This window comes from Tenrec ecaudatus, chromosome 14 (assembly GCF_050624435.1).
Source record: "Tenrec ecaudatus isolate mTenEca1 chromosome 14, mTenEca1.hap1, whole genome shotgun sequence".
Lineage (NCBI taxonomy): Eukaryota > Metazoa > Chordata > Mammalia > Afrosoricida > Tenrecidae > Tenrec > Tenrec ecaudatus.
In genome coordinates, this window is record NC_134543.1 from 110,756,987 (window position 1) to 110,780,997 (window position 24,011).

General features: G+C 42.9%; 1 protein-coding gene across 3 annotated transcripts in view; it reads left to right on the forward strand.

Moving 5' to 3' along the window:
• GALK2 (galactokinase 2) overlaps positions 1-23,705 on the forward strand; it is a 175,626-nt gene extending 151,921 nt beyond the window's left edge. Inside the window, exons 9-11 of one of the 3 annotated variants that reach the window (XM_075531290.1) lie at positions 4,266-4,467; positions 23,142-23,354; positions 23,443-23,704. In XM_075531290.1, coding sequence (XP_075387405.1) covers positions 4,266-4,467; positions 23,142-23,349 — 410 coding nt within the window. In that variant the 3' untranslated portion in view covers positions 23,350-23,354; positions 23,443-23,704. Of the gene's footprint in view, positions 1-4,265; positions 4,468-23,141 lie in introns of all 3 variants that reach the window. The other 2 variants (XM_075531291.1, XM_075531289.1) reach the window with 2 other exon arrangements.
• Positions 23,706-24,011: the final 306 nt, after the last annotated feature.

The window sequence follows — 24,011 nt, forward strand, 5'->3', positions numbered from 1 at the left end:
CTACGGAACTGCTGTGCGTTGGCTTTGACTTTGTGTCAAAGAGTTTGGGATTGATTTCTCCGGGGTATAGTTGGATGAATGGAATCATCAGCATAAGCATTCCCAGTGGCCATTTTGGGGGAAAAGAATGGTGGAATAAAAAACATGGCTTTGGGGTCAGCCGTCCCTGACCTGCTCTGCTGCTTCCCCTTGCTGGATGTGTGACCTTATTGCTCCAGGTGGTTTCCAAACACGTCCCAGAATTTCCCCAGCCTCCCCATCCCGACCCAGGCGCTCGTCAGCATGGGTGAAAATGGCAGGGTGTGGGCGGTGCAGATGTACCTGCTGCGGAAGGATATGTGTCTGTAATTGAAGTTACCGAGTTATAGTGCAGATAATGTGGGAAATATCAAGTGTGTCAAGCGGAAAACAAAGTCTCTTTTATAACAAGAACTACTGTTTATATTTTCAAATTCTCTTATTAGTTGTTTCTCTATGTAACTATTCATAGATAATGAAGATTAAAAAAAACTGGTGGGAAAAATTCCATGATTTTTCTATTTCACTTTTCCACGAACTTTTTGAAGTCCCTTTGTATGCATATGAGTATACATAATCACTGTCATATTGTACATGTAGTTTTGTGCCTTGTTTTTTTTCACTTAATATGAAAAAAATTATATTACCTTGGGACAGCAAGCAGGATCAGGGTTTTGGGGAGCAGGCGATAATGTGGTGGCGGTGGTATAAAAGGGAGATGATATCAAGCAGTCCAGGAAGAAAAAGAATGTTTGGAAACTGATTGTGACAGCAATTGTACAATTCTGCTTGATGTGATTGAACTGTGGAATGATATGATATATGTATTAAGTTCCAATTAATAATAAGAATAATAGTTATATTATAAAGAGTTTCCCTTGTTGTATTGTCCTGGAATCTGAATTTTAATAGCAGGAGTATTATTTTAGTGATTAAGCATAAATTAAAATTTCCCAATATTAACTGCTTAAACACACACATACACATGTAAGAATTATGTATGGATGTGTAGAAAGGGTCCTGGTGGTTACCTCGGGTTGTTACCTGCAAGATCGGCAGTTCAAAATCACCAGCTCCTCCCAGGGAGAAAGATGAGGGTTTCTACTCCCATAAAGAGTTACAGTCTTGGAAAGAGGGAACCAATTACAAGGATTTACATGTGACTTCCTCCCTGGTGGACAGAAAAGGGGGTGAAAGTAGACGTCAGACAGGGCAAGATATGACAAAATAATAATTTATAAATTATCAAGGGCTCATGAGGGAAAGAGGAGTGGGGAGGGAGGGGAAAAAAAGAGGACCCGATGCAAAGGGAGTAAGTGGAGAGCAAATGCTTTGAAAATGATGAGGGCAAAGCATGTACAGATGTGCTAAACACAATTGATGTATGTATGGATTGTGATAAGAGTTGTATGAGTCCCTAATAAAAATGTTAAAAAAAATAAAATTATTGAAAAAATTAAAAAAAAAAGAGTTACAGTCTTGGAAAACCAAGGGGGCAGTTGTGTACCCTGTCCTGTAGGTTTGCTATAAGTTGGAATTGACTTGATGTCAGTGATATATGTACATATCACTTTGCTTATGTAGGATACATTTTACAAACAGAATTACCAATATAAGCATGTCCAGTGGTCATTTCTTGTGGGCACAGTGGAAAGAACATTGCTGTGGGGTCAGCCATCTCTGATGTGCTCTCCTTTCTGAAGACGCCGCTCTAGGGGTTCCCTCACTTTGTGGCGGTGTTGAGTAGGGCTCAGCGCTGTGATGGAAACCACTGGGTGACGCCGGCCCCAGAAGTAGGACTCCATACACGTTCCCGCTCCCTTCACTTGGGATGTGTTAACTCACACACGCACGCATACGCACAAAGTTTCATTCAGCATCAAGAAAAATGTAAAACTCACTTGAAGATAGACACGCTTAGGTTGTAAAGATGGACATGCAAGGGGCTATTGGGTCCACTCTAACTCATAGCGACTCTGTGCAGAGCAGAGTGAAAAATTGCTTGGCGGCACCACCCTCACCGGCATCCTTATGTTGGAGCCATTGGTGCAGCCACTGTGGTCAATCCATCTCCTCGAGCCTCTTCCTCTTTGGGGCCTGATGTCCTTCTCCAGGGCTTGGTCTCTCTTGATAACGTGTTCAAAGTACATGAGACAAGTCTCGCCATCCTCACCTCCAAGGAGCATTCTAGCTGTCTGCCCTCCAAGATAGAGCTCATTGTTCTTCTGAAAGTCTTTTCAATATTCATCACCAAACACCACAATTCAAATGCGTCCATTCTCTGACCTTCCTTATTCATTGTCCAACTTCCACATCCCCCTGAGGCAATTGCAAATACTGTGGCTTGGGTCCGTCCCACCTGCATCTTTAAAGTGACATCTTTGCTGTTTAACACATTAAAGAGGTCTATTGTAGCAGTTTTGTACAATACAGCATTTGATTTGCACTCTTGACTGCTCTTCCTTGAGCATTGATTGTGGATCCAAGACAAATGAAGGCCTTGTGAAGTTCAGTCTTTTCTTCATGCATTATGATGGGAGGGTTTTTGTTTGCTTTACATTGAATTGTAATACCCACTGGAGGCTAGTCTTTGATCTTAATTAGTAAATACTTCAAATCCTCCTCACTCTCAGCAAGCACAGGGCTCTGTTCAAACAACTGCCTCTTGGTTTATGAGCCAAGGTGCTACATGAGCACAATTAAAAGCTCCGAAATTCCCATTCTCTGCAAAATTATCCAGAGTTTGTTAGGTTCCGTGCCATTGAATGCCTTTGTGTAGTCCCTCACGGTACTTGGATTAAAGTTAGAAAGCCTCAGTCATTGTCATTTTCTTCTTTTTTTAAAAAAAATCATTTTATTAGGGGCTCATACAACTCCCATCACAATCCATACACACATCAATTGTGTAAAGCACATTTGTACATTTGTTGCCCTCATCATTCTTAAAACATTTGCTCTCCACCCAAGCCCCTGGCATCAGCTCCTCATTTTCTCCCTTCCCTCCCCCCTCCCTCCTTCCTCATAAACCCTTGATAATTTATAAATTATCATTTTGTCATATCTTGCTCTGTCCCACATCTCCCTTCACCCACTTTTCCGTTGTCTGTCCCCCAGAGAGGAGGTCACATGTAGATCCTTGAAATAGGTCCCCCCTTTCCAACCCATCCTCCCTATTCACTCCCAGTATCACCACTCACACCACTGGTCCTGAGGGGATCATCCGTCCTGGCTTCCCTGTGTTTCCAGTTCCCATCTGTACCAGTGTACAACCTCTGGTCTAGTCAGACTTGCAAGGTAGGATTCAGATCATGACAGTGGAGGCTGGGGGTGGAGAAGCATTTAGGAACTAGAGGAAAGTTGTATTTTTCATCGTTGCTACATTGCACCCTGACTGGCTCGTCTCCTCCCTGAGACCCTTGTGTAAGGGGATCTCCAGTGGCCTACAAATGGGCTTTGGGTCTCCACTCTGCCCTCCCCCGCTCATTCACTATGGTAAGAATTTTTGTTCTGATGATGCCTGATACCTGATCCCTTTGACAACTTGTGACCCCACAGGCTGGTGTGCTTCTTCCATGTGGGCATTGTTGCTTCTGAGCTAGATGGCCGCTTGTTTACCTTCAAGCCTTTAAGACCCCAGACGCTATATCTCTTGGTAGCCAGGCACCATCAGCTTTTTTCACATTTGCTTATGCACCCATTTGTCTTCGGCAGTCATATCAGGGAGGTAAGCACACAATGATATGATTTTTTTGTTCTTTGATGCCTGATAACTGATCCCTTCAGCACCTCGTGGTCACACAGGCTGGTGTGCTTCTTCCATGTGGGCTTTGTTGCTTCTGAGCCAGATGGCTGCTTGTTTACCTTCAAGCCTTTAAGGCCCCAGATGCTATATCTTTTGGTAGCCAGGCACCATCAGCTCTCTTCACCACATTTAGTTGTTCACCCTCTTTGTCTTTAGCAATTGTGATGGGAAGTTGAGCATCATAGAATGCCAATTTAATAGAAGAAAGTATTCTTGTATTGAGGGAGAACGTGAGTGGAGGCCCAATGTCCTTCTGCTACCTTAATACTAACCCTATAAATATATGCACATAGATCTATTTCCCCATCCTCATGTATAAATATAGTTACATATGTACATGTCTTTATGTAGACCTCTATAAATGCCCTTTGTCTCCCCATTGTCGTTTTCTTTGTACATGGTTTTCCAGTAACTACTTCTAACCTCGTTGCTGTTTCTTCCGCAGTTCTGAGCTTCAAACTCTATCAGCGAGCAAAGCATGTTTACAGCGAGGCAGCGCGAGTGTTGCAGTTTAAGAAGATCTGCGAAGAAGCCCCTGATAACATAGTCCAGCTGCTGGGGGAGTTAATGAATCAAAGCCACGTGAGCTGCCGGGACATGTACGAGTGCAGCTGCCCAGAGTTGGACCAGCTGGTGGACATCTGTCGGTGAGACTGGGAGAGTGCCGGGGCCAGGACAGGGGGCTGTGGTCCAAAAACGGTTTAAGTAGTGTAGCATTTTCATAACGTGCTAAGTGAAGGTATATCCTCCTCCACTGTCTATATGGGGTTATCCATGACATAGAGCTGAGCTTGTTTTTTCCTGGATATTTATTGAATGGAAGGTCTGGACCTCATTCTATGACTTTATAAGACCCCAGATTTGGAGCCAGCGCTGTACAACATTATCATAAAGAAGCTCCCATCTTTGCATGATCAAGCTTTTCAGGAAGATACTCCCCCACCCCCACCCCCGACATGAGCTCAGTTACACCTTCCTCATCTCTTTCAATTCCTGGTGTCTACTGGACTTCTGTAGCTCTGGTGGTGCAGTGGTTACAAGTTGGGCTGCTAAACTGAAGGTCAGCAGTTCAAAACCATTAGCTGTTCCACAAGAGAAAGACTGAGCTTTCTACTGCCGTGACAAGTTACAGTCTCAGAAACCCACAGAGGCAGCGATGAGTCGGCCCCAAATCCAGAGCAGTGAGGTGGGCCTTCTGTTCTAGTAAGTCCGGACAGGTGTTGTAGCTTCATCCTGTCCAGAAGAAGGGAATCAAGGCCCCCGGCCTGATAGAAGAAATGCCTACGGAGAGGTGCCGCCGAAGCCATGAGAAAATCAGGATCTCTACCCGCCCAAGTTTAGCAATTTGGAAAAGTAAGAACCAAAGAAAGCCCCGTTTATTAATGACTGGTTGAGACAGCAGAGGAAAGACGAATACTCATATAAAATCCTGGGAACAACTTCTTGATAATTGTCAGAGAAGGGATATAATAGATGTCGTTTGCTCTCCTTGCCCAGTTTGGTCCTTTGTCTGAGGTTCATTGATCTTGGGAAAACTGAAAGGGAAATTGGGAGAACTCTCCAAGAGCTAGCTGTGATTTCCATTGAGCGAAGATATACAGTACTGCACGCAATTAATAATGAAAATACAATTAAGCACTTAGCGCCTGCGGCTTCACCCATTGTCACATTACCAGCCTGAAAAATGTAAGCTGAGTAGCTCAAATGATCGAAACGGGCATTTGAGTGTAACCCACCTTGGCAAGACACTTGAGGAGACCCACTCAGCTGACGTCAATCTTAGTTTGCTTAGTGCCAGAGAGCGTCCAGAGTTGGTGCCATTGTAAGCGCTCCACTCTGAAATATCAGCGGTCCCATAAATCGAAGGGACACATGCTGCTCAGTAGAAGTGGAATGATTTGTGTGGAAACCAGAGAGAAGTGTCTTTACTTGGAGAGCCGTTTGATTGCTACTTGAAAAACAGCGAAGGACTGTTTGTCAGGCTCGTGGAATTCTTTCCTGGCCTTTCCTTTCCCAGGATGGTCAGCCAACACTTGCTCCTATGAAGCATGCATTCTATCAGTGAAAGAAGCAAATGACAGTGAAAAACAATGCGAATGGTAGCAAACTTACGTAGCCGCGCAAGGATCCGGTAGGTGATTTTTAAATGAGGTGATGAGAGAAGACCTCTCTGAGGAGCTGATATTAGAGCAAGGACCAGAAGGGAGTGAAGAAATGACCCACGCAGCTATGTGGAGGGCAGAGCATTAAGTGCAGATAGACCATCAAGTGCATTAGGTCCCCGATGGTCTTTCGGGGGGAGGGTCAGGGTGACCAGAGGGCAGTGAAAGATGGAGAGAGTAATGGTGAAGTAGAGGAGTAGTCAGTGTCACCTGTAGATTGCTGTTGGGGCTCTGAGTAGAGGAACGGACAGCGGAAGTACCAAGAAGATATTGGACACCAATTATACCTTGAAGGAAGGGTCAAGACCACTGCTGTGTAGGTGAAGGAGAATCAACACGACTTCTAAGAGTTTGCCCCCAAATTTTCCTTGCTTTCCTAAAAGCCATATTTTCAGGAGCCAGATTTCACAATTCTGGGGCAGAATTATAACACCCTAAGATATTAGAGCCGGATGGGTCCTCTCAGAGACTAGAGAAGACACCAAGAAGTGAAGTGATTGAATAAGCGCACATCTTGAGTTATTGGGAAAGCCTGGTTCACAGTCCAATGTTTTGCGATAGTTGCAGCTCTTCCTATTAGGATATACTGAGATGTGACTATATTTGTAAATTTTGGGTTATTTTTGCCCAATTTCTTCTCGGTTTTAAGTTTGATATAGCGGAAGCTTTTGCTATGGTGTTGGACAGTGGAGCAAGGCTATGCTGAATCGGGGAGGCACAGGGTGGAATAGGATGGAAGTTAGGAAGATGAGGTCTAGCGCCGGCTCTCTTCATTCCAACTTCTGTGACTTTGGACTTGTGCCTTGCTGTGTAAGCTCTAGGGTCTTTTCTGCTCTAACAGTTTATGGGACTTTACATTTTCCAAATGCGATTGTAGTGAGAGATTTAGTGACTATAGCTTAAGCGGGGTTGGAAAGGCAGTCCCCCCGCCCTCCCCCCACATTTGATTTGATTTTTGGAAAACCCCATTTAGCATCAGTGAAAGTGTTTCTGTTGAGTTCTTTTAAGAACTATTATACACTACCAAATTGTAACAGCAATTCCAACGGATTATATAAGAAACTTAGAGGCAATGAATGTATGTTAGTGGGGGAGGGACAATTGGGTGAGAATGAGTACATAAGTTGAAGACTGGAATCAATATCACTGATTACATTCTACGTTCTACATTGTTTATGTGGAAATGATTGAGTTGGTGTATGTCCTACTGTGTATAGTCCTTAGCAAAAACAACAAAAATGCAGGAAGTAACAAAAGACAGGAAAAGCCCATGGAACACAGTTCTACTCTGACTTACCCGGGGATGCCAGGGTGGAGTCCCCTTGCCAGCAACTTGTCTGGTTTAGACTGAGAGCAACATAAGATTTATAGAAAGGAGGCACTGCCCGAGGACCCCCTGTCTTATTGGTAACCCAAGAAAGATAATCAGGAACTGACTAGAGGACCAATCAGAATCTAACATCTTACAGTATCTGTCCTATTCCACATCAGACTTTAGTTGTCAGGGAATTGACCTCCATGACTAAATGGTGAGTAATTTCATGTCAAGGATATAACATATTTATTTATTAATTCCTTGTTACATCTACTACGGTGGTTCTCAAAGGGTGTGCTAGGGATCCATGGGTTTCCCCACAATCCTTTCAGGAGACCCCCCCAAAGTAAAATCTCTTTTGTCATACGATTACAAAGACATGACCTGCCTTTTGTCTAATGGTGTTGACATCCACACTGTCGGTACAAAAGCAATAGCAGGTTAGGAAGCTGGTCCCTTCCCACCAATCAAAGCAGTGTCCTAGGCGTTATTGTGCCCCAGCACACCCTGATCGTCAACACACTGTTGTACTCAAAGAAAGTCCTTGATGAGGCAAAAAAGTGACAACTCTAAAGCGGTTAAAAGTGTACAGAGATAGACGAGACAGGAGCAGCAGCAGGTAATAGCATGAGGAAAGGTTTAAATCAAAGATGGAGACACTTTTTCAGCCCTTGTTCTCTGCACCAGGCAGGAAATGTGGTGGATGTATTAGAAATGGCCCTGAAAAGGTCTTATATGGGCCGTCAGTGCCCCAAACTTGAACTCTGATAGAGTGCTTGTTTTGTCTAAGAACGACCACCATCTCCACACTGCCCTGCCCCTTTCACACCTGCGAGGAGGCTGTGCCTAAGACTGGGCAGATTGAGAACACTGATTGTCCTAGGGAGAACCAGAGGAAGGAGGAGGAAAATGGAAATGGATTCAGAAAGGAGGACCACCAAAGAATATTTGGATTACTCCCCCTGGACCACTTGGGGAACTTTAAAGTTCCTTTCGTTTTTGTTTTTTTTTTTTTATCTCCCCTTGAAGACTGGCTTGAAAGCATTTGGATGAAAAAAATCAAATGAGTGGATGAAAAACTCCTATGCCTAGATTTTTCAGGGTACTACGTACAAGCTAAGATCTCAGCTCTAAGGTAGACGGTCTTAGGAAAGAAAGCCTTGCCGAGCAGTTAGCCTATAGATTTGGCTTAGAATTCACTTTATGATTCTTGTGGAGGGGAGAGGGAAGACATCGAGGACAGATAGATCATCAATTCTTGTCAGCCCTTGAGTCTCCTCCAGGAGGAAATCAGTTTAGAATCCAAAGAAGGGACCAGGGAGAAAGAAGGAAACTTCACTTACGCAGTTAGGCGGTTTGCTCTTATTAAATTAATGCTAGGAAAACTTAAGTTATGTAAGACAAAATATAACAATGAAGGAAGCATGCTGCTTACCTCATTATATCTCTTGTAAATGAACAAAATGTAAAATTTTTAAGCAATGCCTAAATTTTAAAGTAGAATTCACTGAGGAGCACAAAACAGTTTTGAAACCAAGTCATCTGTGAGACAGCCCATTCATTACCGGTTCCCTGGTTTTACTTAAGAGCAAAATATGTAGTGCCTTTTATTTCCATTTTGACACTTGTTGAAATTAGAGAGGATTCATTGCTACATTATTGCCCAAGATATGAAGGCAGATGAAATGACAGATTTTAATGTGCCAACCCAGGTTACATAAGTTACTTTGCTCTTCCTCAGGAGTCTTTCTACAACTCCAATTCCATGGCCAACCTCTTCAGCCTCTCGCACCCATTCTGCCAAGCAGGCTAGAATGGGGAAGAAGCAAATGCAAAACCTGATTGGTGTGTTCTCTTCCCCGGCCTTTGTGCTAATCCGTATCCTCATCCAAGAGAGGGGACAGAGCCATTTCAGCTGCCCTTGGGGACTCCTGTCTCTTTGGTTCTCTCTCCTCCACTTATTTGAAAGAAAACAGAACAAAACACATAGACATACGCACACCTACAGGATCTGTTTGCCGGACGTCAAGAGTGGTCTTCAGTGAACTTTAATGGCTAACATTTCTTAAATAGTTACAGGCACGCGTATCTTCTTACACTTCTTCATTTGAACAGGTTTTGAAGGCCAGAGTTTCTTGAATCTAAAGCCATCCGGAACCACTGTGTCTAGCCTCTAGTTGTTGTTAGGTGGGGTCAAGTTGAGTCTGACTTATAGCAACTCCCTGTACAACAGCCCGAAACATGGCCTCGTCGCATGCCATCCTCACAATTGTCCTATGCTTGAGCCCCTTGTTGCAGCCCATGATGCAGCCACGACGGCACCCCTTCTTATCGAAGGTCTTCCTTCTCCAGGGACTGGTCTTTCCCAACAACATGTCAAAGTACGTAGGATGAAGTCTCGCCATCCTCACCTCTAAGGAGCATTCTGGTTGTACTCTGGTTGTATTGGCAGTCCACGGCACTTCCAATGTTCTTCACCAGATCCATAATTAAAATGCATTGAAGTAGATATAATTAGAATGCAGTACAATGCAGTCTTCCTTTTTCAATGTCTAACTTTAACATGCATATGAAAAAAAACACGCATATGAAATACCCTGGCTTGGGTCAGGTGCACCCCAGTCCACTAAGTAACACATTTGCTTTTCAACACTTCTAAGTGGATTATCCAGCAGATTTACCCACTATAATGTATCGCTTGATCTCTTGATTGCTGCTTCCATGAACACTGATTGTGGATCCAAGCAAAACAAAATCTATGATCTATATCGTTTCTCCATTTACTAGAATGCTACCTACTGGTCCACTTGTAAGGAGCTTGATTTTCTTTTCATTGAATTTAATCCATATGGATGGTTACAAGTCTTGATTTCCATCAGGGGGTGCTTCCATACTCCTCAGTTTCAGCAAGCAAGGTCATGTCATGTGTACATCACAGGCTGTTAACAAATCTTTCTTAAATCCGGATGCTGCATTCTTCTTATTATAATCTAGTTCCTCTGATTATTCGCTCAGCATACAGATTGAATCAGTATTCAATCTGATATTCTAGTCCAGCTATAAGAAAGATAGAAATTGTGCTGGAAGGTCCATTTTCCCAAGATTTTTTTTTGCCAGTTTCTAGATAACAAAACTTAAAAATCTTTTTAGGTAAAGACTATATGGGTACTCCAGATATATATATATATATATATATACACACACACACACACACACGTATGTTGATGTGTTAAGCAAATACGATAATTCAAACATTTATTAGAATCAAACAAATGGAGACGTTTGTGCTGGGGACAATGTTTCTGAATGTTAAAAACCCATTTGTCCAATACATTAATATTTGCTTATTTGAATGAAGTAAAATTGAATTGCACAACTCTTTTCTCTTTTTGGCTTTTATAGCAAGCTGAGTGTCTTCCTTCACTTCTTCTCCACCTTCTCCAGAGCTCTGCACCTTGCCCCTTATGAAGGGCTTACTGGGTGCTTTGTGGTTGGTCAAAGAGCAAACTGGAACTTCTTTTAAAATTAAAGCGTTTATTGCTTCTCAGCCTTTTGGCTAAGACCAAGGGTAAATTTAAAGAGTTTATTGAAGAGGCACAATTATCAAGGATTGGACAGCACCTTCTAGGTATTCACCAAAATACGGCAGCAAAAGGAAAATTTTAAAGGAGAGGCGTGTTAACGAATGGTTGAAGTAGTAGATATACCTATCAGCAAGGGCATTGGATCAAAACGAAGAGCCAAGCTGTTCTTTAAGGAATTACTGTTTCTTCAAAATGCATGACATTTGGTATAATACAGAGTGCTGCGTTGTGAGTACAGTATTTTAAAAACATTCCATGAAACATTTGATGAACGTTATAATAATTATGTCTGCCAGTTTTTGACATACAGTGGTGGCTTGTGTGTGGCTGTGATGCTGGAAATTATGTCACTCGTATTTCAATACTGTGTTAAACCGTGGACTTGGTAGAGTGTATCTGGCCTTGTTTCTACACTCGCAACCACGGGCATAGAAAACTAGTCCTGGATCAGGCCTCCACTCAAATACTCCCTCAATGCAAGAATACTTTGGTCTATTAAACTGGCATTCCACGATGCTTACCTGCCCAACACAATTGCTGGAGATAAAGCGGGTGCATAAGCAAACGTGAAGAAAGCTGATGGTGCCTGGCTATCAAAAGATATAGTGTCTGGGATCTTAAAGGCTTGAAGGTAAACAAGTGGCCATCTAGCTCAGAAGCAACAATGGAAGGATCACACCAGTCTGCATGCTAACGAGGTGCTGAAAGGATCAGTTATCAGGCATCAAAGAACAAAAAATCATATCATTGTGTGCTCACCTCCGATATGATCGCTGAAGACAAAGCAGGTCCATAAGCAAATGTGGCGAAGAAAGCTCATGGTGCCCGGCTATCAAAAGATATAGTGTCTGGAGTATTAAAGGCTTGAAGCATAACAAGTGACCATCTAGCTCAGAAGCAACAAAGCCAACATGGAAGAAGCACACCAGCCTGCATACTCTCAAGGTGCTGAAGGGATCAGTTATCAGGCATCAAAGAACAAAAAAATCATATCATTGTGAATGAGGGAGAGTGCAGAGTAGAGACCCAAAGCCTATCTGTAGGCAATTGGAACCCCCTTATGGAAGGATTGCGGAGAGGAGATGAACTAGTCAGGGTGCAGTGTAGCAATGATGAAACATACAGCTTTCCTCTAGTTCCTAAATGCCCCCCACCCCCCACTATCATCCCAATTCTACCTTACAAAGCTGGCTAGACCAGAGGAATTCTACACTGGTACAGATAGGAACTGGAAACACAGGGAATCCAGGGCAGATGATCCCTTCAGGACCAGTGGTGAGAGTAGAGATATTGGGAGGGTAGAGTGGAAAGGGGGAACCGATTACAAGGATCTACATCTAACTTCCTTCCTGGGGGACAGACAACAGAAAAATGGGTGAAGGGAGACGTCGGACAGTGCAAGATATGACAAAATAATAATTTATAAATTATCAAGGATTGATGAGGGGACGGGGAATGGGGAGGGAAGGGAAAAATGAGGAGCTGATGCCAGGGGCTTAGGAGAACAAATGTTTTTATAATGATGAGGACAATGAATGTACAAATGTGCTTTACACAATTGATGTATGTATGGATTATGATAAAAGTTGTATGAGTTCCTAAAAAATGATTAAAAAAAGAAAACGTCCTGTTTTGAGATGGATCTCCATTGCTCTCAAATAGAACTGTTTTCAAATACACATTCTCCAGCTGAATAATGTGCACCCCCACTCCCACAATAGCCCTGCATTGAGGAGCCGTCCTAAGGGAGCTACCATTTAAGATGAATGTCCTAAGGGAGCTACCATTTAAGATGAATCATTCTCGTGTCTGGCTAGTTACTGTGCTTGAAGGTTATCTGCAGACAACAGCAATCAGGTTCTATAGCCAGAGCACTGTAAAATGTAGCACCCCTTCTGGGGAGGGCTCAGAGTGGTTTGAGGTCAATTAGCACTAGGCTGAGATGGTGATTCACCTCATTGCCTGTTTATTATGTTACTTGTTTATGATATCACCCTCTGACTGTGTCATATGTTAGCTGTATGACATTACATGCTTATGAAAGGTCTGTAATCCCCATTATATCTCCCCATTGGAAAATACATTCACTTTCAGTCCTGACATAGGGACCAGGGGCCCCTGTGCCCTGCTGTCTTATTTTCCATAACCGCTGAGTGGCTCCTGGGGACTGGTTCCAGTGATGGGGACTCCCAGACCCCCATACCTGCAGGGTCAGCCATAGGAAACAGGTTTTAGCAGAGCTTCTAGACTCAGAACAGACGACCCAGAAGGAATAGGCTGTCCACTTCAGATAAGTGGCCCACTGAACACATTATGAATAGCAGTCAAACGCTGTCAGATACAGAAAGCCTCATGAATAGCCATAGAACATTTCCAGAGGTAGTGCCAGAACCTGAGGCCCTCTCAAAGTAGAGTTGACCGAAACCACATGGATGGAGTAAAGCCTGGGGGAGGAAAGCCTCCTTGACCTTCATTGGCTGATGGGGAAGGACTCAAAAAAAGAGAAACAGCTGCAAACAGCAATTAATAATTAGAACTTTGAATGTACGAAGTATGCATCCAGGAAAATGAAAAGTCATCAAAAATGACACGGAACGTATAACTATCATGAAGACCTACATTCTAGGCACTAGTGAGCTGAAACGAACCGGTATTGCCTTGCCTGCTTTAAATAGGACAACCTTACGGTTAACCACGCCAGGAATGACAGGCTCCAGCTACACCGAAGGCATTAGTCAAAAACAAGGCTCCAGCAATGGATGGAAAACAATCGAACCGTTTCAGCAAGCTGATGAAGCACTGTAAGTACCGACTTGTCTGTGCTAGCAAATTTGGACGGCATCTACTTGATACCCACTCTAAAGAAAGGGGACTCAACAGAATACACAAATTGTAGAACAGTCTCACTTGCAAGTAAACTTTTCCTCGTGAAGATCATCCAGCCAAGGTTGCAGCAGCACGTTGACAGGGAGCGGCCAGAGGTCCAGGCCACAGTCAGAAGAGGAAGGGGAACAAGGGGTGCCATTGTGGATGTCCGATGGATCTAGGCTCAAAGCAGAGAATACCAGACAACGTTCACTTGTCTTTCACTGAGTGTGCAAAGCACTTGACTGTGTGGATCTCAGCAAACCATGGATAGACTTGAGAAGAATGGGAATTCCAGAACACTCCAGGAAGGTGCTTTTGCTCTCTTCAGTTGAGACAAAGGCTTACAGCTCTTCAGTCCTTGCAACTTGGCAACACAAGGTTTAGCGAGAAGGGCCAAAACGTAGTCCTTCCCAATGAGACGCAAGGGAATCTTTTAATTGTGCCAACATACATAGACCTGGTTTGATATTAGGTAGTAGTTGTATTTCTGTGTTTTGCAGATCAAAAGTTTATTTGATACATGCAAGGTGCTCGTAAGAGTATTGTCAAGCATTGCCAATATTTAGTAATTCCAGCTGAATTATTATTATTATTTGTAGAGATCTTTTTATTGGGCGCTCATGCAGCTCTTATAACAATCCATACAATACATCAACTGTATCAAGCATATTTGTACATATGTTGCTGTCATCATTCTCTAAACATTTACTTTTTTAAATTGTAACACTTTAGTTTTTGAAATAAATAATTTTATTGGGGGGACCTCTTATAGCTTTGATAAGAATCCATACATCCATTGTTCTAAGCACACTTGTACATATGTTGCCATCAACATTTCCAAAACATTTTCTTTCTACTTGAGCCCTTGGTATCAGCTCCTTCTACCTCATACCCACTCTCATGACCCCTTGATAAATTATAAATTTTTTTATTATTTTCATATCTTATACCGACCACTGTCGCCCTTCACCCACATTTCTGTTGCTTGGTGCCCCTCCAGGTGGTGGTGGTGGTGGTGGTTATGTGTTGATTATTGCTTTTTCCCTACCCTTCTGGTTTCACTACTCCCATTTCTGTTCCGGAGGGATTTATCTGACCTGGATTCTGTGTGTTGTGAGCTCTTTCTTATCTGTACCAGTGCACATGTTCTGGTCTAGCCAGAACTGAAAGTCTGGACTGGAGTCGTGATATTGGGGGGTAGGGGGGTGAGGAAGCCTCAAAGAACCAGAGAAATGTCTGTTTCATCAGTGCTATACTGCACCCTAGTTGTCTCATCCCTTCCTTGTAACCCTTCTGTGAGGGGATGTCCTATTATCTATAGATGAATTTTGGGTCGCTGCCCCAACCCCCTCATTCTCAGCAATATGGTTTTGTTTGTTTGGGGTCTTCTAATGCTTGTTATCTGAACCTGTCAACAACTCATGATCACACAGGCTGATGTGATTCTTCCATGTGGGCTCGTTGCTTCTCTGCTAGATGGCCACTTGTTTAACTTCAAGACTTTAAGATCCCCACACACTATATATTTTTGATAGCCTGGCATCATCAGCTTTCTGCATCACATTTGCTTATGCACCCGCTTTGTCTTCAGCAATTGTGGATCGTGTTGGGAAGGTGAGTATCACATAATGCCAGGTTCTTAGAACAAAGGGAGGGCTTGAGCAGAGGCCCAAAATCCACCCTCTTCCTCAATGTATTGCCATATAAATATGTGTACATAAGCCAATACCTCCATTTTAATGAATTAATTTATTTACATATGCACACACCTATGTTTATACCTCTAGCCATAGCTTTGCTTCCGAGAGCTTTCCTCTGCTTCCTTTTATCTTCCTCCTGTCCCACTATCCTGCTTACCCTTCTTCTGCCCCCTTAGTAATTCCTCTCAGCTAGATTGCTGTTGCTCCTCCAGCTGATTCAATTGAAATCCAAACAAGTTGAAAGCTAACAAGAGTCATAGACCCGATTTAATAATTTTATACTGCATAGGGAACATAAACACTTAAAACTCTTCCAAGCCCTTTGTCTACATTGTTGACTAGTTGGACGGTAGCAGCAACAATGCTAAAGCTGGGAGGAACTCCTTGGCTACAGGTCCCAGCTGTAGGGGAGAGGAACCACATCATTTCTGAGGTTTTCCGTGCTTCTGGGTTAAAACGCTGTTCCTGTGATTTCATGTACAAACAAGGAAAAAAGAGAAGAGGTGACTGTTTGGGAAGCCTAATGCAGGCTCGTCTGCTTTTTGATCCTCTAGTACAATTCGGAAAGAAAGTGATTCAGAGGTTTTAAACTATATATATATAGAGAGAGATTGTGCTAACAAGAAAATTTAGGAATCCAATTTCTCCAATAGGTACAAAGCCCCAGAAACCCAAGCAGTTGGCTCCTAGTTTTAGAGCTAGGAAAAGTAAAAATTTCTTAGGATCAATAGAAATGCCTGCTGTAGAAATCAAATGACCCAAGCTTAACAGAAGTTTGAGCTAATTGTAGTTTTTCTCTAGAAATCGTATGCCCCCCAGTAGCTAAAATTTTAAGAAGACAATGTAGGGTTTATTTTTTTTGTTGAGAATTTGTGCATATAAGGAAGTCATCAATACGATTATAGTGTTTTACATTCATTTTTAAATAGCAATGATAGTAAATCATCATCAAGGATAGAACATTTGAGAGAAATAGCTGGGAAAGTCAGCAACACTGGGGGGTATTATAGTTCAGGTACATTGTAGTTCTTCCCAGGTGAAGGTAAACAAACATTGGTTCTGAGGTTGGACAAGAATATTGGGAAACACATTACAAAGATCAGTCACAGTAAAATAGCTAGCATCTGGGCAAACATCGATAAGCAGCAGGTGAGATGGTGGGACTGCTGGAAATCTCGGTATTCTTACGTGGTTAATAAGTCTAAAATCCTGTATAAATCTCTAGTCTCTATTATTAGATGTCATACTAGGGAGTATAGGGTGTTACACAGACTAGTGTAGGAGACAATCCTGTAGAAAGGAATTCTTAATCATAGGAGCGAATCCCTCTCTGGTTTCTCACTTAAGAGAGCATGAAGGACATTGAAGTACAGGTGTCTATCAGAACTTTAATGGCTTTCCTAATTTCATGTTCCTGGGGGTGCTGCCTGATAAGCTTAATGATATTTCTCCTGTTTTAGAAGATCACAGATGACAGGCCTTTGCAGATGAAAGGTCTCAGCATTGGCACGAGTATCAGGGCTAAGCACAGAATGTTGCACCTCCTCAGTGGGCCAAGGGAACGAGAATGAATTACAGTTGGTTTTTGCTTCGCTACCCTGACAACGTTTGAAGTTCCAGCACTCTGGGGCTGATTCAGAACTTTGGGTTGATTTAGGAGGAGTGTAGCAGCAGCGCCAGTCTGAGATTTGCAACGTCTCCCGTGAATCCACAGGAGAGTTTCTCCTTGAGGGGCAAATGTTACTGTAGGAAAAGCCACTGTTGTGTCCCAGCAACGCCTCTTATTCCATAGCTGATCCAAGAATCATGCCTTTTTCCAATGCCTGGGCTTCGTGCAATAATTTTAGCTATTAGATTTAGTGCCTCAAAAGGGCTTTGGTTTAGTCTGCTGGTTAGGAGACTGCAATGGTTAAAACTGGTAACATATGACAAAAGAATCATAATTTATGAATGATGAAGGGTTCACAAGGTGGGGGTGTGTGGGGAGGGAGGGGGAAATGAGCAGTAGATATTAAGGGCTCAAGTAGAAGGCAAATGTTTTGAGAATGATGGTGGCAACAAATGTACATATGTTCTTGACACAATGGATGTGTGTATGGATTGTGCTAAGAATTGTACGAGCCCCCAATAAAATGATTTTAAAAACCTGGTAAACTATTAACTTGTCTTAGAGGCTTGTTTAGTTTTCAATACCTAAGAAGATTTATGAGCTAAATTGATGCAGCTCAACAAAAAGGAGACTCTTTCCAACCTGGTTGATGCCTTTTTACTGTGCCCGACAGTTCAGATTTCAGGCCGTATATGAACACCATATTAAAAATTCCTGCAAGACCAGAGGATGGTGGATCAATCTCAGAGTGTTCAGAGAATCTTTAAAATAATCTAGTCTGATAATCCTATACACCCCTACTGTATTTTGAAGGTGTGAGTAAATTCTGTCCCATCGATTCAAGGGGGTGGAGGAAGCCTTTGGAATGATAGCTAGAGACATTTCATTGACAGTCTGACAATATTCCCACAGTTCGGCAGCTGCTTTATTTAGGTCACTGTGAGTTAGCATTGATTTGATGGCAATGAGTTTGGCTTTAGTTTTTTGAGAACTAAATTATCGTTGGGATTTCATTGTTCAGATTGTTTTAAACGCACTTGGGACTCTGTTGGTTTAGTTGTCATGTAGATCCGTTGATGCAAACTGAGTATCCTAGGCTAGTAAAACTCAAAGAGGGTTTAAATGCCTAGACAAACTTGGAAGAAAACTTCCACAGGTTTGGAAAACCTTTAGCAGGTTTAGGTAATTCTGCGTCCAAGAAGTAAATGTAATGCGTGTGGTGGGATCTGCAATACCTGCCATAGGACAGATATGGAAAGGCATTTCAGAAAGGCTTTATTTTCACAGAATGCTCTTTAGGGAAAAGGGGAAGTTCAGAGAAAACACGAGTGGAGAAATCTTTCCCAGACTCAGAGAAGGAAAGCAGCAGCAAAAGACAGGAAAGACAGTCAGCCAGGAGGAGGTGGTCCTGGGACCGTGTGAGTAGTGGGAACAGAAATCTGGAATTACAATTTCTTATTTTGTTTTGTTCATTTTCAAACACTGGTCTGCAGTGGAGAAATTTTACTCTATGTTTTCAAGAAGGCTTAAAACCCTAATTTTTTTTTTAAAGAAAAGCACCTATTGTGTCTGTTTAATTTGGGAGCCTTTCTTTTTCTAACTGGATGCACAGAAAATGTAATTTAGACCATTCAAAAGAACCCCACATACTGCCTCAAAAGGAGGTTTCTACAGAGAATTCAAGAGCTTACGACAAGAAAATGATGATTGATTGACACTTTCCAAATCGTCTTTTCACCGACACGAAGTGGCAAGACCCCTTTAAACATTACGCTGCTAGCTTTACAACGTTTAGTCATTTAACAGCGGTAGATATATATGCTAAGGGTCAGCTGAGGGAATGCTCTTTCTGGGAGCACGCTGTGGTAATTGGGGAAGAGGGGAAGGATGGCTTCAGGCTTCCTGAGGTAGGCTGGGGAGCTGACATTTGAAAGTCAGCTTTGAATAAGCATTACGCAGAAGGATGAAAAGGGGATGGGGCCAGTCTGGCCTGCATCTTTGGTAGACACTTCTCCTTATGCTAAGAACCTGGTTCTTTTGAGCTCCTTTATAGGTCAAATTATTTCATTTAAATGTAGAAAATTTTAGGCAGACTCTTACTGGGTGCACAGGAGCCCTCGTGGTGTAGTGGTTCCATGCTGGACTGCTGACATGAAGGTCAGGCACTGTGAAATCACCAGCTGCTCTTCCGGGAAAAGACAGGGCGTTCTGACCCTTGCATTAGTGACAGTCTCAGAAGCTCGCAAGAGCAGTTGCACCCTGTCTTAGAAGGTCACTATGCGTCGGAAGGGGCTCAATGGCAGTGAGTTTTGAGTATATCGCGTGCTGGGTAGTTGGTTATAGGAATATATTTTTCAGTGATGAAAGGATTAAAGTGAAAATTCCATATAATCTCTACCCCACAGGTGTCCCAGCCTTTGTTTTTTAGACCCAGCATTAAAAGACAGAAGCTCCTTTTTGTTGCTCAGACCAAGGACCTTGGACATTGGTCCCAATCTAGTTTTAGGAGGATGTTAGGAGTTTGATATCCATGGCTCTTATATTGCCTCTCTGATGCACAACAGTGCAAGAGATATGCTTTCAATGTCTTCTTGTGAGAAAGAAATGCTAAACTGGGCCATTTTCAGCAATTTAAGGGAATAGAAGGCCAAGACATTACTAAGTAGCCAGAGCACAAATCGATAGCTGATGTGACAAAAGCTAGAACCCAAGTACCCAGGGAATGATATCCTGCGAATCCGATTAATCAAGGGGTATAGAGTGGGGGAGGTAGGATAGTTCATTTTTTTGGTGCCAACACATGGCACCTGCAAGCAGCTCAGTTAATTTTCAGCCTGATGACTCATTGTTGGTTTAAGAGTGTGAGATACTGGGTCCCTTTCCCCTCGCCCCTCTTGCTGGCCACCCTAAAAGCTGCCAGAGCCCTGTCTTGTTACCCCAGACCTTGGATCCATGCGACTTTGCACACACCAGCCTGTGCCCTTCCTCAATGCTCTCTGCATTGTTGCATGTGGCTGCATGAGTCTGCAGAGGGATTTATGGATGAGTGTTGAGCTTATGGACTTGAGGTGAACTGTGCTGGGATGTTTTCTTGATATATAATGACTTCTTGGCATTAAGTTCTTGCTTACATTTATGAGTATGAGTTTTCCTAGTCAATGGTGCCTAACACAGACGGTAGAACTTTTAAATTAAGGAAGTAGGCTAAGTCCATGGAAAATTGTTAACGTCCTACTACTCAGCCAATGAGGAAGGGGGGCGGGGGGACTCGAACTAGGAGATTATTTATAAAATGCTTGCAAAATGTCTGTTGCACACCCTGGCCCATTTTGGCTTCTGGGGCTCGGGTGCCCAATTTTTCAAAATTGATAACTAAAGCCTTGCTCTCGCTAAAGTGGGTACAGGTTGGATTTTTAAAGCGTCGGAAAATACTCGTGATCCCCCTTTGGTGACCTCCTATGGGATCAGGCAGTCTCCCCTGGTCCTCCTTCTGGAGCTCCATTGGGGTGTGGTTCATCCTGACCCACCAGTGAATAAGAGGAATGTGCAGGGATCCGGTCTCCCCCTGCACTTCTCACAGGATTTCTCCCAGGAAACAAAGCGACAAAAACATACAAATGTGGGGAAAAAACCCAACAACATACAAATGTGAAAACGTTAGTGAATATAGCTTTCTCACTGCCTTCTTTCTCTTACCGTTAACTTTATATTGGTCTCCTGGGTTTTAGATCTTTCTCAGAATTGCTGTGCACATGCCAAAGTGAACCAATGGGGCACACTGCTGGGAGAACCATCCTGCTGTGTGTTTGTAGCAACCAGGCGGCTGACCCGCTGCTGGAGCAGCCACCTGACTTGTGATCACGTGTGCCACGAGCTCAGGGGGAAAGGTTGTTTGTAACAGCACTCACCATCTCTATTTGGGAAATAAGAATGCTGATCTGTTCCGACCATGTGGTTGATGCTCTCCAGTCCATAATCAATTGTAGTGAACACACCAGGGACCCAGAAATACGAGGCGCTCCGGAGTGAGTGTGTTTACCAAGACTTCTAGTTTCTGCTCTGGAACCTTGTAGAATCTCTGGAAGATACACCCCCTTTTTACTGGAATTAGCTTCTTGTCTTACCAGGAGAAAGGTTTACTTTGGGAAGATATAGGGCATTGCAAGGGAATTTTATTTAGGAACTTATGGGAGGGGGGAAACCCTACTAGCAAGCCCAGCTGGCCTCGGTATTTCTTAGCACCACCACCTCACCCCACCATGCCAATCAAGTGTTTGTAAAGGTCCCCCAACTTGCAAGGGACCCTCAGGAACTTCCATAGTGGGGTAGCAAGGGTTTTCTGGGAAACGTAGTCCCACGTTGTCATGGGTTCCACACATGCTCGGTCCAAATCGTTAACCTTTGCTCCCTGGAGTTGTAAAGGATGCGCAGCTTTAGGTTCAAATTTAAATTCTTGGTCTTCAAGAACTGTTCAGAGAGAAGAACTGTGAGAGAATGTGTGCCAAGAAGTCCACTGAAGACGATGAAAGATCGTCCAGAAGCACGGCATTGTTGGGGTGGGTGAGAAATAAAATAAGCAGGAGCAATGCGGTTCTCTAGACTGTGCCAGGGGCTTCTGAGAACTAAAGTTTAGGGTCTTCCAGAGATGCTTCAGTGACGCCTCAGTTTCCCCAGCATCTTCTTCAGCGAAAGCTAACTTGATGTGACTACATATGGCATCCTTAAAAAAAAAAGCATGATTATTATCGAACAAGTGGGCCCTTGGCTAGTATAGGAACTCAAAATAATCCTAGAATCTCCTGGCTGGAGAAAATCTTTAGCGTAGGTTGTAGGTAGGTGTTCACTTACTCGACCATTATCTTAATGTTTGAGGGACAGGATGAAATGAGTCATCTTTATTTGCCTGCAAGAGTTTTTGTTTTCTTCTTTAGCCATCTATTTTAATTTGAAAAGCATATGTTATTGAATAAAACACGATGAAAAGAAATCAATTGAGAAAATCATTGAGAGGAAAGTGAATTACTTGTGCAACATTTCTGATGTTCTAGGGTAGGGGTAATAGTCTATTGATATTTTCCAGGAAGTCAAGTAGCTCATTTAGATGGAAAAAAGGGACAAAATTGTGTTAAGTTAATTATGGAGTGTTTAATCTGTTACTAATTTGGAGTAAATGTCATTAGGAAGCATTGGAAGTGCATGGTAACTTTTGTTGTCAGGATAAATTGTATCTTTCAAAGACCAGTGACCTTGCCCTTCATGCAGGGCCTTTCAATTCGGTTCAGATCTTAGGTTTGTAACTGCGCCTGGCCAGTGGGGACTAAAATTGCCTCTTGCCGTGCGGGAGTTCACATCATAGTGGCCATCCCAATCAGACACAGTTTAGCTGATGGCGACTTCTGAGTCCAGTTGTCAGAGCCCGCTCCAAAGGACACAGGAAACATGCATCTGTGGGGCCACCCTCCTCTTTGAGGGGCCATTTTCACAAAGTTCCATTAAGGTCGAAGCAAACCGACTCAGCCTAGAACGAAATGATAGGCTCTTTGTTGATAAATCTATTCAGCATGGACATCCTAGGGGATCCTAAGCTATCCTATGGGCTAGATTCTCTTAGGTGAAATAGTCAAATCTTAAGAATATAGCTGAAAGAAAAAAATAGAATACAGCTGAACTAGGCACGAAAGGAACCTCTCCTGTGCCTAAGAAGGTGTACGGCAAGTTTGGGTTTGCTCTCGTTTGATGGGACCCTCTGATTTCTTATGTTGAGTGTGCTGTCTCCTTTTTACGCTCTCTTCCTCCTTCACCCATAGGCTTGCTACAGGACTCGTCCAGTGGCCAAGACTACAAGTGGGCAATGGAGTGCCGTTGACTTGTACTATTTGGAGCTCAAACCCAAGGATGAGCATTAGATACATTTAATTTTCAAATCGCCTTTTGAAAGAGTATAAATTATTAACATGTTTGACAGCACCAAAAATGCACATTTGTTGTCTCCAAAGTTACGTAGGCTTTGTGTTCTATAGGCATAAGGCACAAGGCATTTTCATTGACGCTCTGATTCCCCTCCCCTCCTCTCATCTTTGTAGGAAGTTTGGGGCTCAAGGATCCCGACTGACCGGAGCAGGATGGGGAGGCTGCACCGTGTCACTAGTACCTGCTGAGAAGTTATCTAGCTTCCTAGCAAATGTGCAGGAAGCGTATTACCAGAGGATTGATGGAGGCTCAGCACCGGAAAAGCAGAGTTTGTTTGCCACGAAACCTGGAGGCGGGGCTTTGGTTTTCCTTGAGGCCTAAACAATGTAAGACATCTCAAACTGTTTGGGCATTGCAGAACTGGCAGGACTTGCTATGCCACAGTCATTTCATCCTCTTTCTGTTTTTCATTAGGATGAATGGCTGCTATTATCAAGATGTATTTCCAAAGAAATGGTTGAAAGCTCTCTATGCTTCCTAATGATCATTTTTCCCTCTTGAACTTTATTTTCTACCAAAAAGAGCCAAGATTACTGTTTGACAGATCTTTTAAGGATGGTTTACTGAGATTTATTGATTTGAAGATTTTTAGAGATGCAGTGTAAAATACATACTGAATATTGACCCCTCCCCATGAATTGTATTTGAATTAAACATACTGCTACAATGAAACGGATTAAATGGAGTTGCATGCATTATTCTTGAATAGTGTGTCTTTCTACTTTCATTTGATCTTCTTCCTTAAAATCTTCCACTGATGACGATGATGATGAGGAGGCCAGAAATTCCCTGTCACCACGCTCTTCATCACGCTATTAAAATAACACACGATTAAGGATGCACCATTTCCCCTAGACATTGTACACTTATAAGACCCCCCCCCCCCAAGTTAAGATAAGAAGGTCATTTAATTTTTGCTTTACCCATGTGATACCACCTGTATAATCACTTTCAATTCTTTGGGCCCTGAGCTTTTTCATCAT